The 18,906-nt window shown below is 36.8% G+C and overlaps 1 protein-coding gene across 5 annotated transcripts in view; it reads right to left on the reverse strand.

Moving 5' to 3' along the window:
• Positions 1-18,906, reverse strand: part of MPPED1 (metallophosphoesterase domain containing 1) — a 65,494-nt gene that overhangs the window by 35,139 nt on the left and 11,449 nt on the right. For 2 of the 5 annotated variants that reach the window (XM_042795559.1, XM_032986449.2), the window contains 3 exons: positions 15,661-15,782; positions 15,276-15,541; positions 9,913-10,094 (listed from right to left, as the gene is read on the reverse strand). In XM_042795559.1, the coding sequence (XP_042651493.1) occupies positions 9,913-10,094; positions 15,276-15,427 (334 nt within the window). In that variant the 5' untranslated portion in view covers positions 15,428-15,541; positions 15,661-15,782. Of the gene's footprint in view, positions 1-9,912; positions 10,095-15,275; positions 15,572-15,660; positions 15,783-18,906 lie in introns of all 5 variants that reach the window. The other 3 variants (XM_042795560.1, XM_032986450.2, XM_042795561.1) reach the window with 2 other exon arrangements.

Here is an 18,906-nt window from a genome sequence, read left to right on the forward strand (position 1 = left end):
TTCCATTAATTTTGGTATAAGTTTCTCATACTATCCATTTAGCAGATGAGTAGGTCTAAATACCCAACTGATAGCCAATTAACATTTGATGCTAGCATATGGTTTTGCTGGTGGGCAGGTAGCAAACTTGGTATTAACACAGAAGCTCTACGTATACAAAGATATTAAAGAAAATTTATGGCTGTCACAGGAATTCTGCACGCATATCCAGTACAAAATTCATTCCCCAGTAAAATTAAGGCAGCAAGCATGTAAGAAATAAATCTGCCCTTCAGGAGTGCCAAGAAACACATGCAAGAACATATGCTGTGGGAGTCAAAGATGTATCTTCAAACCTAAAAGAAGGAAAAGTTATGAATTTGGGGGTAAGTTACATTTTTTTCCTGATCTCTTATTTTGACTAGACAAAACAAGACAACTGTTTTTGCCCAAAGACCAGGGATCACCGTTCTTGGTACCTGAGAAGTTTCTGCTTAAATATCCCTATAACCTGGAGACAAACTACAACTAGAATTGGTTGGAAAAATGCTACCTAAACAGTTTTCTGTATTAAAATTATTAAAATACCACTTGGATGGAATGGGATATATTTGGAAATTCATGTAGTGATTCTGACATTACCAAGGAAACAAAATGAAGCAAAATGCCAGTTTAAAATATTTTGGGGTGAATAAAAATTTCATTTTTAAGCAAAATTTCACTTTTTTTTTTTCTAAAATAAGGGTTTTTCCCCTCCCATAATGTCTAACTTGCAAGAAATTAAAATTATTTTCCTCCATAATCAACCTTTAGCCACTTTATCCTATTTGGATTTGGAATTGGCAGAAATATTTAGACATCGAAATTCTGTCAGAAACACACTGGCTCCAATTGACTTCTGGGCTCCAAGGGCTTTCTCTTTCAGGCCACATCCAAATTTTGCCTTCTGCCAATTTGGAATGGGGCTCCAAGCCACCATCCACTCTTTCAGTCTCTACCTTAACATGGGATGAGAGATTTTTCCCTTCCTTTAGCAACACCAAAGAACCTACAGAAGGTCTACAAGACAAAATGCAAGAAGTCAGGCAGCAGTGGTTCTGCTCCCAGAACAACTCATCACACAAAAATGTCTGCCCTAAATCAACGTAATTCATTATTCTTTGAGATTATTTTACTATCAAAAAGCTTGGGATATAATATTTATCTGATACATAGCCAGATGGTACTACCATTTTACTAATTTCTTAACTGCATAGATGGAATTTTTGTCAGTTATGGCAAGCCCTCCTCAGAAAGTTTCTTAGCCTTTGTTTGCTTAGTATAAGAATCTGATAGTAGTTCTGGTAATATAATGTGTATAAGGATATAGATATATATAGTTTAGCTAGTAACATCTTTGTTTATTCCTTTCATTACTGTAGATTACTAATTAAGAAAATCAACTGAACATCTAATTTTTTGCATGTTTATGCACCAATTACAAAATTATTACAGCAGTTCTTAACTTCTAAACTACAGTAGGTCCTTTTTATGGTGAACATAATTTTTACAAAATAACTTGAAATGCTGGGGAACCATTACTTGAACTACAAGCTGCATAATGCAAAGCACTGAACAATGTGCCTTTGTTTGCTATTTCTCTGCATCTGAGTTTGTTCACAGTAGAATTCTGTGTGCTTAAAGGTTCTTCCCATTCTATCAGCAAGTCTTCTCCATAAATTAGATCAACACTGCAAATAATTCAAAAGCAAATGAATGATGTTTATAGTCCAGGCTCCTCTTTTATTAAGAGGTTAGGCATCTTTATCAACCAATGACCTCCTCTGCAGCTTACAATTGTCATCATCTGGCAACTTCACCAGGATAAATGCAAACTTGTACAAGCAGATGTGCTTTGCTTCTCTCCTGGTATTGTACTGAGCAGAAATTTTAGTATTCATTAAAAGCAGTGACAATCATATAAGTGCCCACTTAATGCTTTTTCCCTCTCATTTCAACCTTTCAGAATACAGCAGTGAGTGGTATAGTAAAAAGACTGCATAACTGTCTCAGATTGCTTTTTACCATCTCTTTGACAGTTCTGTGTTTAAACACTGGGGCTGATGTCTGGGAAATTCACATTAACATACTTTTTGTATGGTGTGTAATCTGGAATAACATTGTAAATGAACACTCCCTCCTAAGTCATCTGTAACCTGCTAGCTCTAGACATTCTTGCATTGTAAAAGCCAGTAATTATATCAAACACTAAAACAGCAAACACATACAATACTGCTCACATTTGGGAAACAGGATTTCTTAAAATAAATAAAGGCAAATCAAACTGAAAAATACCTAATAGTCCAACTTAAGGTCTTCAGTATACTGTATTTTATACGCACCCACACACATATATAATAATTGGCCAAAATTACTTTTAAAGGAAAAGTGACTTCCTTTTACCCCAGTTTATTTAATCACACTGTAATTATGCAGAATCGATCCAATGCATGCTGCAAACTAGGCCATTAGAGTAGCTGTAGTGAGTCAAGCCAAAAGATTATGTAGCTCTGTACCTTCTGTCCACTGGTGGTCAGTAACAGATGCTTAGAAAGTTGTACAACTGCAAGATTTGCCTAGATTGCACCTTCCTTTGATATATCCCTTTAGATTATGGCAATTGATGGTTCGAGAACGCCCAACTACATAAGCCACAGAGTCTGTTTCCACAAATATTTTTTTCTTTTTTACTTCCTGGAGTAGTTATAGTCCTAAATAATACACATTTCTGAGGAGATAAATTTCTACAACAGCTCTTCTGCCCTTTAGAATATTCTAATTTTGGTTTACAACGTGTATCTGGGGACAATGAAAGCAAAGGAGATAGAGAACTGTGTTAAAAACTAACAATTAAAAAATACTGTAGACTTCCTACATGGATCTCTCTGCACACTGATACAGATTCCTATTCAGATCTTCAGATCCCACAAAGCTGCTTTCAGTATCTCCCAGTTGTCATCTTCTGGAAGGGAAGACTACAAAGAGCTGTGTGTCATGTCACTGTACGAGGTGCACAGCACTAATAACCATGTTTAATGTTTGTGTATAGTGCTTTGCAATAGGTGTTCAAAGTGCTGTATTGAGAATAATTAATCCTCTAACACATTCATGTGGTAGGTGGATCAAGCATCATTTTCTCAATTTTACAAGGGGGAACAATAAAGAGGCTGTCAAATCTGAAGAGGACTCACTAGAATTTGGTTGCCGGTCTTCCTCAGGCTTTTTCAAATATCCTTACAAGAGGCAATGACAGTTCACAGAATTGTATTCCAGACCTTTCAGTTCCCTAGTTGCTCTCTGCACTTCTGGGCCGCACTGCCTTCCTAAAGCTGCACTTGTGTGCTAGTCTGGAATAAGACTGGGTATTTTTACTCACACACTTATTTTGAGGGTCAGGGATCTCAACATTTATGAAAATCACAGGATGTTTTTAGATGAGTCATTCCAGAGACTCAGAATCTTGGTTTGGCTACTTTCCATTCCACCAGTGGAAAGAAGCAACTTTGGTATTAGCAAAAGTGCAAGAAATCCCCCAAAAGCATACAGGTCTTTGGAAGAAAGGAATGAATGAAAAAACCTTTAGCACCTACCACTGCCATAGCTCCTACAGCTTCTCACCACTAGCATGGGAGGCATACCTGGAAAATCGTTGTTCTTGGTCATCTTCCCCATCCAGGGATGTAACTTAAACATTCCCTGAGAGTCCCGGCAGCCCATTTCACATTCAGAAGTCTTCTGGAGACACTAACTCTCCAGAACTGGAGAAATACTGGAAGAGTGTGTTGCAGTGCACTTTCCTGGGCTGTACTGTGTGAGCCTTAGATGTACAAACGGATGTGAGCCATCACACATTTAAGAAATGCAATAAAAAACAACACTTTTTTTTAGTATGCCCAGTCTTTTAAAAATGACATCTGTTCTAAATCCCTACACAGCTCAGTGTTTTTCACTGCATTTCCAAAGCCATTCTTTTGTAAATAGATAATTAGTGCTTAAATACTTCTTTCAAGGGGTTTCTACATTAACATAAAAATAGTGTAATTACCAATGGTCAAAATGGCATGACTACAATTTATAAATTCTAATTCCTTTTGCTGCTCTGAAGCTGATTTCCTTTCTTCTTCAACACAATTTTAATCTGTTTTAAATGTGAGTCTTATTGAACCTAAAAATATAAAATACCTGTTAAGAGAGGAAGAAAAATAACTACTATCCTTTCGCAAGATTGAACAGTAAAGCAAAAGTATAAGACTCATGTTTCAGGCTTTTCTGAAGATCTTTTATTTTTTATCAAGAACTTAAAAGTAAGGATGATGTTTATTGACCAAAATTAGCTGATTTTGTTCTACAATCTAATATTAGAAACAGGTGATACTAGTAGTGCTAGTTACTGTAGCTGGGAAGGCATCTTCACTCTAAAATATTTTTAGTCTGAAATAAAAATGTTATCTTTTGAGATGAATCTGCCCAATTCCTGAAGCGCATGTCATATAACTCAATCCATTTTTTGTGTGTGTGTATGATATGCAAGTAAGATTAACATTTTCAGGAAAACGTTCTGAAGAGCTAAATATTGTTTTCCACTACAATGCAGAGCCACCTTATATTTTTTTATTTCAACTTTAGCTTGAACTTGAATTTTAACTAGGAAGACTGTCTTTGACATTGGAAAATCTCAAGCAAACACACCAAAACAATGGATATTATAAAATGTATTAGCCTAAGTAATCTTTCCAATCCGTGCACAGAAGATACTTCTCAGAGAGAATATGGAAGTATGTGTTGCAACTTGTATCACAGATTGGCTATTTAGTTACATTTCCAGGAAAGTAACCCACAAGCTCAAAGTGACAGTGGGTCCTGAAGCATGCACCACTGGGAAATTGTATTACAGACTTCAGCAAAGGGAATTACCAGAGTAATTGAGCCAAGCAGACAATTTCCAGTGCCAACAATATGGGAGGTAAAAAACAGAGATGGTTTCAGAGTCATTATTTGATGAATGCACTAAAGCAGGACATGGGTCTTCATCCTACACCACCTTTGATTTATACCCAGGTAGGGAATAAATAACAAAACAAAAAATAATTAAGAAGCTGAGAACGAGGATAGCTACAGCACATAGTGTGCTTGCTATACCTTGTGATATAATCTACCTGATCTGGCCTTGATTACATAGAATCATAGAATGGTTTGGGTTGGAAGGAACCTTTAAAGATCATTCAGTCCAACCCCCCTGCCATGGGCAGGGACATTTTTTACTAGACCAGGTTGCTCAAAGCCCCATCCAACCTGACACTGACCATTTTCAATGATGGGACATCCACAACCACTCTAGACAACTTGTTCCAGTGTTTCACCAGCCTCATAGTAAAAAATTATTTCTTTATAGCCAATCTAAATCTACCCTGTTTCCGTTTAAAACTGCTGCCCCTTGTCCTGTCACTACAGGCCCTGGTAAAACGTCTTCATCTTCCTTACAAGCCCCCTTTATATTGAAAGACCGCAATAAGGTCTTCTCAGAGCCTCCTCTTGTCCAGGCTGAACATCCCCAACCTTCCTAGCCTTTCTTCACAGGAGAGGTGTGCCAGCCCTCTGATCATTCTTGTGGCCCGCTCCAACAGGTCCATGTATTTAGAAACAATTCCCCTGAATTATTTTCCGCTGTTTCAAATGATGTCACTGAAATCTCCTGGACATACTGGAAGAATAGCGTATGTTCAAAGCTGTTATACCACGCATCCTTACAATGTCATTAGAAAGTTTCATTGGCCTTACAGCCTTTCATAATACATATTTTGTACTTCTTTTTCTCCAATTCTCCAAAACTGGATTTTCAAATTTGGAAGAAAAATACGGTCAGAGAAGAAACTAGGTAAAAAAAGGAAAAAATGAAATATAAAAACAGAAGAATGGTCAATTCAGGAAAAGAAGAGGGAAATGACCAGGTTGGTACCACTGGCGAGCTTTGTAAATTGACTATTGATCCCATTTTCCCTTCGTTTTCTAAGCTACCCTGAATAAGGGTAGCAAAGTAGAAATCTGACTTGCAGAAGTACATTATGATACTGTATGACTGGGCAATAAGAGGATAGATGAAAGTCAATATAAATTTATGAAGAATAATTCAAGTGCTGGAAAAAATATACCTACCATAGATACACACTGATGGGTTCTGAACTAGACATTACCATTCAGGAAAGAGATCATAGTTACAGTAAACAATTTTAGGAAAATGCTATCCCATTGTTCAGTCACAGTCAAAAATAAAAACAGAATAATCCACAACACTAGAAAAGAAACAAGAACAAACTAGGAAATTTCATTATGCCAGCAGATAAATCTGTGGTGTACTCAGATCATATGCAGTTCTAGGCTCACCATTTTTGAAAGGATAGAGAACAAAGAGGTACAAAGAGTGACACAGATGATCAAAGGCATTTAAGGACTTCTAAACAGTCTTCAGTCTGAAAATATATCTTAAGGGCAGATAGGGGAAGAACCTATAAATTCTTAAGCAGAATGAGGAATAAAATTGTTCACTTGCCTCTTCCAGTATTAGGAAACACCAAATGAAACTAGTAAGTGACAAAATAAGCAAAGTTATTCACACAATCCACATCACATTGTGGAACTCTGATGCAAGATGGTATTGTCATGCAAAATTTTTATAGAGGCCATTAAAAAACTCAGAGAAGAAAAGCCTAAATATTAAATACAAAGTAATGCTGTGGCTCAAGAAGTCCTTGGAGTGCCTCCCAGAGAAAGATGAGAAAATATGCACATCCAGTTATCACTAGCATGTATTTTCCTCCAGAGACTTAGGCATCAACCTAGACCTAATAAAACCTCAAATCCCTCCCTGGGAAGCGGGGGAAGGGACTTTGAGAAAAAGAAAATTGAAAGAAAACAACTAATTATTAAAAAGAATGAAGTGAAATTAAATTAAATTAAATTAAGTGGAGGGCTTTAGGGGTCAGAGGATAAAAAGTATAAAACCAGGTGACTAAAGGGCAAACAAAGCAGAGCACCTTGGCTGCTAGTCACAGTCGAAGACAATATTGGGCTAGAGAGACATATTATCTGAGCTGGTTCAGGCCTTCCTGTGTACTCACATACAGTTAGCCTAAAAAAGAGAGAACATATTTTAGGGTATGACTCAGCAAGCCAACGTGCCTCTATTAGCACAACACTTCAGCATGTGCTCAATATAACCATAAGGTCCATGGAAGTTAATGATGTTAATGTAAAATATACTTTGCATCAGACAGGCATGGAAATTTTATGTAGAGCAGAAAGATAAAATCTGAACATGCTGAAGGGCCTCCTCAAAAGATTAAATGGGCTGACAGACCACAGTGGCACAGACCCATGAGGGTATGACAGAACAGAAAGCTAAAAGGTAGGAACCAATGCTACACATAAAGATATGGTGCAAAAGCAGGAGTAGGATATGTATCTAGTCTCTAAGAGGAAGCTGAGATCATGGGAAGGTGTAACAAAGAGTAGTGTTTATTCCAAGGCATAAACGAAGTTATAGTCTAATGATGGCAGAAGACATAGATTTGACACAGAACAAAATAACTCAGTGAGAAGGTGAGCCCTGTGCTGTGGTTTGATGGAAGAGGCAGGGATATTTGACAGCAGCAGGTAAGAATGTCAGTGGAGGTAAAAGTCCCTGCCAGAGTCTGTCAATTACTTTCTCAAGAAACTAGTAAAATGTTAAGACAAGGAAGAAGAAGGTTGGGTAGGCTGTGGGAGTTGCAAAATCATGGCATGTACTGGAAGCAGCTATCTAGAAAAAGCAAAACTGTTGAAGACTAATACCTTTCACAACAAAATGGACAACCAGCAAAAACTTGAAATTTCTTCTTTTGCAAAGAGAACACTTTTAACCATTTTACCATTTCCTATAGATTTTGCAAACACTCAAAATATTCAAGCTGATAAACTGCTCACTTAAAAACAAAAAAAAACTTTCAAAGCAAGCTAAAGTTTCCATTTTGAAATCTCATTGATTGTAATTTAAAAAAAAAAGTTTACCATTTTGAACTGGAACAAAATTTTAAATGCTAGGTGGATGAAACCTATGCAGTGTTGCCAAATTATTTTTCTGTGGGATTTTCCAGAATTAATTAAAAAATTAAATTTTGCATTTTTTTCAAATTGCCAAGAAACAAAAAAAAATCTGTAACTTGCTAAATTTGCATATCTCAAAGATGCTCTTACAAAAATGTAACTCAAACTACCAAGATCACCTTTTCCCAAACCGCACACTACCATGAAATTGGAAGCATGCCTGAAAATTCAGAAAATTAAGCCTTCTTTTGGAATAAAAATGATGAAGAGACCATCACAGAAATGCCTTGGGAAATCTCCCTACCATACTGAGAGAATTTCAGCTTAAGGACTTCTTCAGAACACTGTACAGCTGTGACCAGCAGGGAGGCAGATGGAGAACTAGGGAGACAAAAACTGCAGCAAGTAATGTGTGTAGCCCCCATCCTTGCTTGCTAGCAATATCCCAGAGCACTTTTCTTCCCACACCAGCAGATAAATAAAATGGCTATTATTTAGAAGGGATAACCATATGGTTTCTGTAATCTTTATATGCTATCTTCACTATATTACTATAATGTATGTAGAGACCTAGGATCAAAATTTGCTTCCTTTTTTACAACCAATCTGTCCCATTTGGGTACAGAGAGAGAGGTGAGGGCACTGTAACACAGTGTGTTACTTCCACATGCTGTCCCTACCTTAATCCTCACAGAACAATGTCAATGTTCCATGTGGGGCATATTATTGGGTTCAAAAGCACAAATAAGTATTTATTATCCTTGCTGATAATTATTTGCTAGTAAATATTTGTTTAAATTGTGAAGTCTGGACTTTTTTTTTATATTTCATTTCAACCTACATGCATCTGTCTGCTTTGTGCCTTCCCAGTGTGGAATGCTGTAATACATAGCAAAAAAGACAGGAAAGGTGCAAAACTGTCAACTACAGGAAAGAAAATCAACCTGAAAACTGAAATCCATTACCCTTAAACTGTGTCCTTCCTCTCTCCAACTCCTTCATTTCCTCTCACTCTTTGTTTGATAATGAAGAATCAGAATCCAGAATCCATTTTTATTCTAAATTAAGGTATTCGTACTGCTGAAGGAACAATACCGATCAGGAGTTTTGTCTGGATACAGTGTCTGCTTTCCAATCTTCACTGTCATTTTTTTTTAGCATATACAAAACATTGCAGAAGCACATGTAAATCACCACACTCTTGCCCAGTGGAACAGAATTTCAGTTACCAATGCCAACAGTTGCCTACAGAAGGCATCTACATCTGGTCTGCTACATCCAAGACAGCAACCACAGGCACACATTTTGCTTTGTTTGGAATTCATCACTGTGGTGCAGCTGAGCCTCAGATAAAAAAAAAAAAAAAAAAACAAAAAAAAAAAAAAAAAACACAAAACTATGAGCCTCCGGGGTTAAACAGACAAATGTTTTCAGTCACAACAACTCTTTTTTCAAGGCAGCAAAGCCATAACAATGTATGTAAGAGGTTTTATGTAAATCATTAAAGGCCTACTGACTTAAATTGTTGCTAACACCAAGAAGTTGCTTAATGTACACTTGAGAGTGTGAAGGCAGAACAGATGAATAGTCTCACAAATCTTATTTGCTCAGTTGGAAAAATGCAAAAATATTTGTTAAAAAAAAAAAAAAAGAAGAAAAAAATAATCTGAATCCTGTTCATTGCCATTCAAATTTAAAAGTCAAATTAATATTCATCATTTCTGAGTGCATGATGGTTTTTACTGGGAGGCAGAAGGGGCAGATACAATCAGTAAACAAATTTACTTTCAAATCCACACAGAATTCAATACCTACCTAGCCACTCGTTGAATTTTTTTACTTCACTAGGAAGTCCCAGCTCAGTAAAATCACCAGCATGTATTAACACATCTCCATATGGCATTTGGATGGGATCAGTTCTTGAGTGAGTGTCAGAAATACAGACAAATCGTGTATATCCTGGAGGTTTGGGAGCATCATGGGGCACCGGATCAACCCTGTAGGAAATGCACCATAACAAGGTTATAAAGTACTTATGTATTTCTTAGTGTCTACTTTGCAATTCTAATACTATTTTTTTACCTTTACAAAAGATTACACAGACTTCTGGATCTGTCTGATGGAAGGGATTTATTAAAACAAACCTAACACTAATGGGAGGTGTAAAAATTCTTGATGTTCACATCACAACATTTTCAGTATTTGTTGGGTAGATGGATTAATTTAAAGAGATTAAGGAAAAGAGATTGAACTATGGCAGTAACTCTGAAACAAATACTTACAAATAAATCAAAGGCATTGCCAGTTTCAAAGGAATAGTACCATCCCGTTTCATTGTTTAAATACGATTACACAGTACACGGAAAAGATTTATTTTAGATGCATTTTTTCTAATTATAACTTTTTTTTCTGAAAGTTATGTAATTCCAGAAAATTTAATTAACACATTTTGGAGATATGTTTCAGTGTGTTAATGCAAAGCAAGATAAGAACTCTCCTGACAACAGCCGTAAATGTACATTCAAGCCTGACTATTGTCAGGACAAATGTGGCAACTTTCTGGGCTTAATTATACTAAATGAAATCAGATGCTGTGAGGGGTGAAACTGCATTGTTCAGAGCCCAATCTCAATATTCAAAACTGAGGAAATGAAAAGATCTGACCCAGTTTGATGAGACTTGCTTATGATTTAGAAGAGAAAAGCAGAGAACACCTCTCTGCTACATGAGGAATATTTATTCTCAACTCAATCTTTTTACCCTCAATCCATATTTTGTTAGAATATATATAAGCAAATGTATCTATATGCAGCTATACCATATCTGCTATTCCAGTTAGGGAATTCTGGTGGAATAAAAATCAAAAAGCTGGAGATGCAAGAGTTATATTTATGTCACTAGAAGCCATAGAGATATACAGAATTGTTATGAATTATTTTACTTTTAAAACATTTATTTTGAAAGGACAAATAAAATCAGTTTTGTTCACTGTTGCAGTATGTAATACATATTCCTATCCCTTGCTGGTTGTGTTTCAATTCAGGAGCTTACTTTTATATAAATAAACTCAGATAAAAAGTTAGAGATCTTTGCTATTAATAATACTACCCCTGTTTACTGGGTAAATTTTCCAAAGGCATTTTATTGCATGAAAGACATAAGATAATAAACTTTAATCACACAATCTTTTCTCTAAGTCAAAGAATTCTATTAAATTTATAGGCAGGTAAACCGAGGTGTTTTTGACAACTTCACAAGATTAGTGAGAATGAAGAATAAACCTAAAACATTCAAATCTTCTTAAATATAGAAGAAGTTCTTAGCATTTTCTACAATATAATGACAAAAGTAGAGTACAAACAAATTATTTTGTACCTGTCTTTCCTATACCTTTTTAGGAAAAAGAAATGTTGGGGGTTTTACAGCAGTACTGGAGAAACAGCCTTTTGGTACAAGTACCTTATAGTCGTCTTTCTGAAGTTCCAGTTTTTGAGCAGAAAGGAACCAAGCATGAGGTAAGGAGTAAAACCAGCTGTGATCAAATCATACCTAATGAATACCCAGCAGTATGTACATGCTAGTGGGATATGTAAGCAAGCACATACTAGAAATTGTAGAACTTGGCTGACAAAGAGTGGAACGTTTGGACCCTGAGAGGGAGCAGCTGCAAACACTGCGCGTAGGGATGAAGGAGTGTGTATGTTGAAGAGGACCACGGGCACATGTAGACGGGCAGATGACAAAAAGGGAGTTAGATGCAAGGGGAGTTAAACGTAGGAGGTCATAACCTCAAACAGTGGAGCAGCATGACTGCCGTGGCATGTTAAAAATCCCCCTGTTTTGGAGGGAAGAGAGCTGACATAGCATGAGCTCCACGGGTGGTGAGTGGAGGCAGCAGGGGTGCAAAGGAGATCAGGGGTGCAAAGGGATCATGAATGGTGGGTTTCAGACTAGTGAGTGAGTCTTATCGTAAGGTGCAAGTTGTGTGAAGGGTAATGCACTCAGTTCGTGGAGTTCCTCCACAAAATGGGCGGGGATGGCTGGATAAAAATGACAAGGAGCTCACCCTGGCTATCGCTGCAGCCATTCAAGCTAAAAAGATTAAACTTCAGTTCAGTAAACAAATTTCTGATTATTCCTCTCCCTGCCCAGCACTTCCTAAAGTAAGTCACAGGTTGTATCAGTAAGCCCACTTTAAATTATGTGTACTATCCTGGCACAACATAAGGATATGGACTGGTCTGGAAAAAAAAAAAAAAAACAAAAAAAAAATACAACATTTTTTGACTTTTCATGGTAGGGTAGCCTCCAAAGTAGGTGCTGCTTCTCCTTCAGAAATCTTTTCAAGCTCAGCACAGCAGTAAGTTGAGTGTTGGGGAGTAGCATGCATTTCACATGTTGCTTCTCTGAAGCTGAATGGAAGAAACAACAGACTTACCAGGGCAACCCACGCAGCACATAATACACATGCTTTTTCTTATAGTTTAAATGGGGACGGGGAAGATGTGGACAGCATTTTCCTGGTTGCTGAGGTATGTATAACTTTTAAATCCTCTGCAACGGGCCAGAGAATTTTCATGGGAAAAAGGCACCAATACAAAAAAACCCAAATAAATGAGATGCAGATTTTCCACACTGAAGTGATATGCACACACTGAGGCCGTATATAGGTAAAAAACATATGTCAAGTTTCACAAACGCATCGAAGTTGTATTACTGGAAATAATTTCTGAAGGCTCGGTCCTCATATTCTTGTGTAACACATTCCCACAGCAGCTGTCACACCAACACCCAATGCACTGCTTGCGGCGTGAGCAGAGGAATAAAGATCTGCTGATTATTTTTGTGCAAATGTTTTTGTTTTTTCTTTAAACCAGTATGAAAACTTGCACAGAAATTGAAAAGCAAATTTAAAAAATCTCAGAGCAAAAACACTGCCAGAGGTTAGTTTATACACTAGATTTCGGTGGTTTCACAAAGGAGCAAGACAAGAACTATCCAGAAACAGCTGATGGACTTGAAAACACTGGCAGAATTTGCCACCCTTCTCATCAGTGGCAACCCAGTCATCTCACAAGCACTGAGATGCCAGGGCTGTCAGCATGTTACGGGTGCTAAAAAGTGAAACAAGAAATATAAAACTGCACAGAGGACCAAGGAAGAGCTGCAAGATTGAATTCAGAAAAGGAACACAAAAACCCCACTGTGGTTTAAGTAGTTTACTATGAGTTCAGATGTTCACAGGTCTATGTGAAACCTGTTCATGATTGCCTGCAACTTCACTAATCTGGGTATTTTGAACTATACACAAAGACATGGCAAAGTCCTTACCTTCCTGAAGTTATCGACAGAACTTGCATGGACTAAAGCAGAGCTAAGATTTCACTCATAACAATTGTGATAAAAGGTGCTTTTGTTACACTTTTTATGTCTACTTTTCCCTTCTTTGTTACTATTCTATTTATTGGTAGGAGGCAAAAACAATCCTGCTGGTATTCAGAAACATTATTTACAGTTTCTGTACCAAGAGAAAGAGTAGGTCAGATAGTGGTAAATGTTTCAATTGATTTAGCCTGGTTTTCTATTTGCACAAGCTTCTTCAATAGTATTAATCATTCATGAGAGATTGCTAAACTCTTCTGAGGAACCATTTTCTAAGGATAGCTTATTTTCAACTACTTGCTCAGGTGCTGAACTTCTATCATGTAGTTGATTGTCTAAGCCCTCCAGTAACATGATTTGTTACTGGTTAGAAGGTTAAACAGCATATTGTTGAGTACCAAGGGGATACTAATAAATAACTTATTTTCAACCTAGTGCAAGACATTCAGTTTTTAAGACCAGTGAACAAATTTATTAGCGCCCCGGAACTGTCAGAATATTCACAAAGAATAGCTAAACCTCGACAAATAAAGCAACCTGAATTTGGCATTTTCATTTGTAAAAGTATTTCTGAACCCACATTTGTTTGTTTGTACTTTTGCTACCATTTGCCAGCTCTATAAACAAAAGATGTTTCCCAGTGCTAACACTCAATTCATTTTACTGTTTGTATTTCAATAGTACCTAAAAAAACCCAACACAGACCATAAGCTAATATACTGACCCCAAAAACTGAGTGTTTGCTTACCACTCGGGTATATATGTTAGTCTTAAGAATTTTTTAACATATCTAATTTATGCCAAAGAATGTGTGTAAGCATTCACAAAATAGACAGACAGGATTCAACCAGACTAATTGCTGATTTTTTTTACTGCAGAAATCATGGCCTATGTTTGTAAATTATCAAATCATATTAAATAGCAAAAATGTGAACGAGGTGATTCAGTCTTCCTAAAGGAAAAAAAGTTTCCTTTAAAAAAATGAAAACCAGCCTTCTCATCTAAAAAGAAGGCTGCTTCTCTCTTTAATAAACACAATAAAATGGTTCAGACATTTTTATTCCCTATAAAAATATTTTACAGTAGAATTTTATACTTAATTTATTTGTAATAGCTTTACTGGTTTGCTCTTCCTTCTGGCTTTAAACTTTATGGCAGGTTTCATTTTGTAATTATAATTCTCCACTTTACATTACAAGTAAATCATTTAGAGCAGTTAATTTTACTGATGTTGTCATTATATACGAAGTCAGAAACAAACACATTATTTTAATTACTCTTTAAGCACTTAGCATCTTCGGCACATCAGTACAAAAGTAAGTTGTCGGATGGGTACCCACACTATTTTATTTATTGATGAGATATTTCCCTTGCACGTAGCTGTAATATAACTAACCAAACAGTATGTGTTGTACAGATACAGGCTTGGTATTTTCAACAGCTATTTACATCAATAAGCAAGTGCACAATGCAAACAAACATTATTAAGATTGCAGAAAGTATCATCCTTGTAGCATCTCTTATTTTATTACCACTGCTTGTTTATTTCTCTTTTTAATACGTAAGTATTATATATTAAAGTTACGCCAGTGGAGTGATCTTTCTCTGATCCTTTAACAAAGTACTTATACTTTCCAAACGGACTGATTTTGTATCATTATAGTAATTATTATTAGAAAGGCAGCAAAACAGTGTTCTTTGAATTCTTTTTTGACTGGTCCATCAAATACCACATCGACAAGGCAATAACAATTCAGAAGGCTGTGCTAGAGCAATAACAAAACTATAATACTTACATTTGCACATGTGGGGGCTGAAAACGTCCCTGGTTAATGTTGTAGAACGTGAAAGCCTGTGTGGGGTTGGAGCTGTACTCATCCACTTCAATTATGAGTCTACTGTGCTGATGCCTTCTAGCTGCCATAATGTGCGACTGGGCGAAAGCCATGCTTGCACTGTGTAGTTCGGCTTTTTCAGGCAATCATATCTGCTATCTTCCTACATCGATGGAAGAAGACCATGACATCTCCTTACCTAATCAGCACAGTTCCCTTTGAAAAACCTAAAAGCAGATTGAAGAGATAGGACATAACTGTTTGACAGTTAATCTGTTTGGAATTTGCTTTATTTAATATGAGATGGAGGGATGAAGACACACAGCTCAAAGAACTCATCACAAACCTTTCCAACTCAGCAATTTGATGAACATACTCTAGCTGGGGGTGGGAAGCAGGGAGTCGAAGTAAACTTTCTAAAGAACACAGGGGCAACTTGCTGAAGTATTTCAGATATTTAATACAAATCTAAAAGACAAGACAGTCATTCAGAATGGCACGTCAGAAAATAATGCTTCTTCAACACAATCATTTACTTTCCTTTCTTTTTTTATCACATTGCTGAATGTTTACTCCCCATCCTCCTTCAAAAAAAAACAAAACACCAAACCTGAAATTGAATACACGGCTGTGCATGACTAAAATGGGAGTTAATTAAACAAGAATCAGTTTAGCCAATTCTTCAGAAAGTCTGTGCCTTTTATTACAGGGAAGCTTTTCTAGTGGCTGTTCTTCACATCCTAAGGAACAGAGCAAACAGCCTTCTGTGCGCTTGCTCCTGGTTTTATAGTATCACTGAAGGAACTCCTGACACAGATATGAAGGGCTCTCCTCTTCAAACACATTTTCTTCTCAGTCAGCACTAGCCCAACATTCTGGATTCACTGGAAAAGAAAGTGATTCAAAGGCTAACAGACAGTTAAATGCTATTAAATATTTTAAAAAGTAAAAGCCATACAGGTTTTATGTTTGGGAATAAATTTTCTCCCTGAAGGTTATGCAAGTCTAGAACAGCAGCATCAAAAATGGGTAGAGGAACAGCAAAGTGAAACCAACTGGAATGCAAAGAGTATCCCCTAGAAACAGCATAAAGTAATTTAAATGTGAATTTTACTTTTATTTCCCAGTTTTAATAAAAAATGGTTTATAAGCTATCAAGGTGGTTATTTTTGCAGTATAATTTTGCATCCTTTTAAAAAGTTGTCTGTCTTAAATATTTACTTTCATGCGAGTGAGGGCTCTTTTCTTCTAGGGAATACAAGTAATCTGCTTCAGAAGATGTATTTCATGAAAAGCCATCCTAGAATGCAGCAATTCGCTTAATATGTGCAGTTTCTGGAAAGCAGGACTACAAGTATTTTATGTGACCTTGCTGTTGTACCTTACTTCTATTCTGAAGGGACCACTGCCAAGAGTGATGGATGAGGCAGGTCTTCATAGTCACTCAAATTTTTAAAGCTATTTACAGGTACTTAGGTTCAATTCAGATGTAGTGGCAGTCAAGTACCTAAGCATCTTTTAAAATCTGGGCTTCAGTCCTTTGCTTAACTACTACAGATGTTAAATGCTCCAAGAAGTGGAGTGTATTTTTGTTTTGGGAAATCTTGTTCTTAGGAAACTGAACTGAGAGCTTCAGCTCAGTTTTGTTACTTGCTGAATGGGTGTAAAATGATGACAACTCGCTGTCACTAACAACCCGCAGGAAAACAGTCTGAGAATAAAAGAGCAGATTCCTTCATGCCCTCCCCTAGAATTGAGTGGTAAGGAAATGGTAGAATAATAACAAAGAAAATTTTGGATTTTAAACACTCTCAGATGCCGCGTTCAGGCTACGGAACAAGCAGCAGCACAAAGGAATGTGCCAGAGCAGGGGGAGGGAAGGGATGCACGATCCTTGTAAGAATAATCAAGTACAAATTGCTGCATTTAGGAAATAAGAAATTATGACGGCAGATGTGAAGAACTCTCCCTGAGGAGCTTCCTCTATTAAATGATGCATTTGTAAAGAAGTTTGAATAGGCAAGGTCAGAGATTTTATAAGGGGCAAACTGTTCTAAGTGAACTTACTTCTGTTTCAAAGAAACTATTAGAACTGGTGACCTCTATAAATATTCTCCAGTAAGATTAATAATTTATGATTCCACAACTTTACATAATGGTTTCAAATTACCTGAAAAATATAGATTTGTTTTATAATTCAGGGATTATGCCCACTTTATACACAACTGAACTGCAGTAACAAAGGAGTTAAGGCATTGCCTTAGGGACCTAGAATCTCCCCCTTTGGCCTTAGTAAATTCTCAGGAGCTCACAGCAGCTGAGAGAACAGCATCTGTCAGACTCCACTTTGAGTCCTGTCTTTTATGACTTCTCTCAAGTTATACATCAAATGTGCTGCAAAAACAGATGTATGAAGGTACCCCAATATCCATTCTTAAACTCTGCTTCCTCTTTCTGGGTAAATGGCAAATAGTACTTACCAAAACAAACTAACTCAAAGGAACAAATTTGTTTGCAAACAGAAACAAACCACAAGCAGCACACTGCTGATAGACCCTTTAGTGCTGAAGATTTCTTTTAAGCAGGGAATCAATCCTTGCACATGGGAAAGTGTGTGAATCACACCATTAGGCCAGCTTTAGAGGATGCTAGTCACAGACATTCAGCAAGAAGTTCACCATATAAACACATAGAAAACAGGAAGACAACATATTTCACTTGAGGTAAAAAAAAAAAAAAAAAAAAAGGGGGGGGGGAGAGGAGTAAAAAAAAAAAAAAAAAAAAAAAAAAAAAAACATGCCAAAGCGCTGCTAAGCCTTCTGCCAAATGACAGTCACCCAGCATCAACCCTGGACACATAAAAGCAAAAAGCATCCAAGACTGGAAAAGAAAGAGCCAGATCCTGTAATAAAAATAACTAGCAATCATATGAATAGCCTGTGCTAAACAAAAATCACATATGTAAAACACATAATCAGTAAGCATAATTCAATAGCAAGCTTAATTCAAGCTCATTTCAGAAACATACACAGATGTCTTTGAACCTTACCTTTCAGTCTACGGTTTTGTTCCTGCATAAGTGGTTGGCTGACTACTAACATTCTTGGTGTTCGACAGAACAAGCTGTCTCTTTCCAGCTTGACTGATAACCAGACTGACACCCATTACTCCCCTCTTTCTGTTTCCATTTCCAATAGGCCCCCAAATCGTAACTTTTTCTTTTTTTTAATATTCTGAAATTTCTTCCTTTCCAAACCTGAGTATAAAATGCAGCAGGGAAATAATTATCTGCTTCTATAGCATGCAACTTTTAAAATTGTATGCCCAGCATTACCAACACAGCATTAAGACTCAAATCCCCACAGCAACAACATGCTAACCATCCTCTTCCCCCAGACTTATGGAGCTGCGGGATGTCTGCCAGGGAAAAACAGAGAAATGTAAAAAGGACTGCAAGAACATGAATACTAAAATAAATATCACAAACCTGGCTGTTAGAATCACAGACTGAGAAAAAGCTATTAAATCAGCTAAGCCATCTTCTTACTTGATGGCAGGAATGTTCTCCATACATTATTTTTCTACTGCATTC

The sequence above is a fragment of the Tyto alba genome, unplaced genomic scaffold, assembly GCF_018691265.1.
Source record: "Tyto alba isolate M040663 unplaced genomic scaffold, T.alba_DEE_v4.0 Super-Scaffold_21, whole genome shotgun sequence".
Classification (NCBI taxonomy): Eukaryota; Metazoa; Chordata; class Aves; order Strigiformes; family Tytonidae; genus Tyto; species Tyto alba.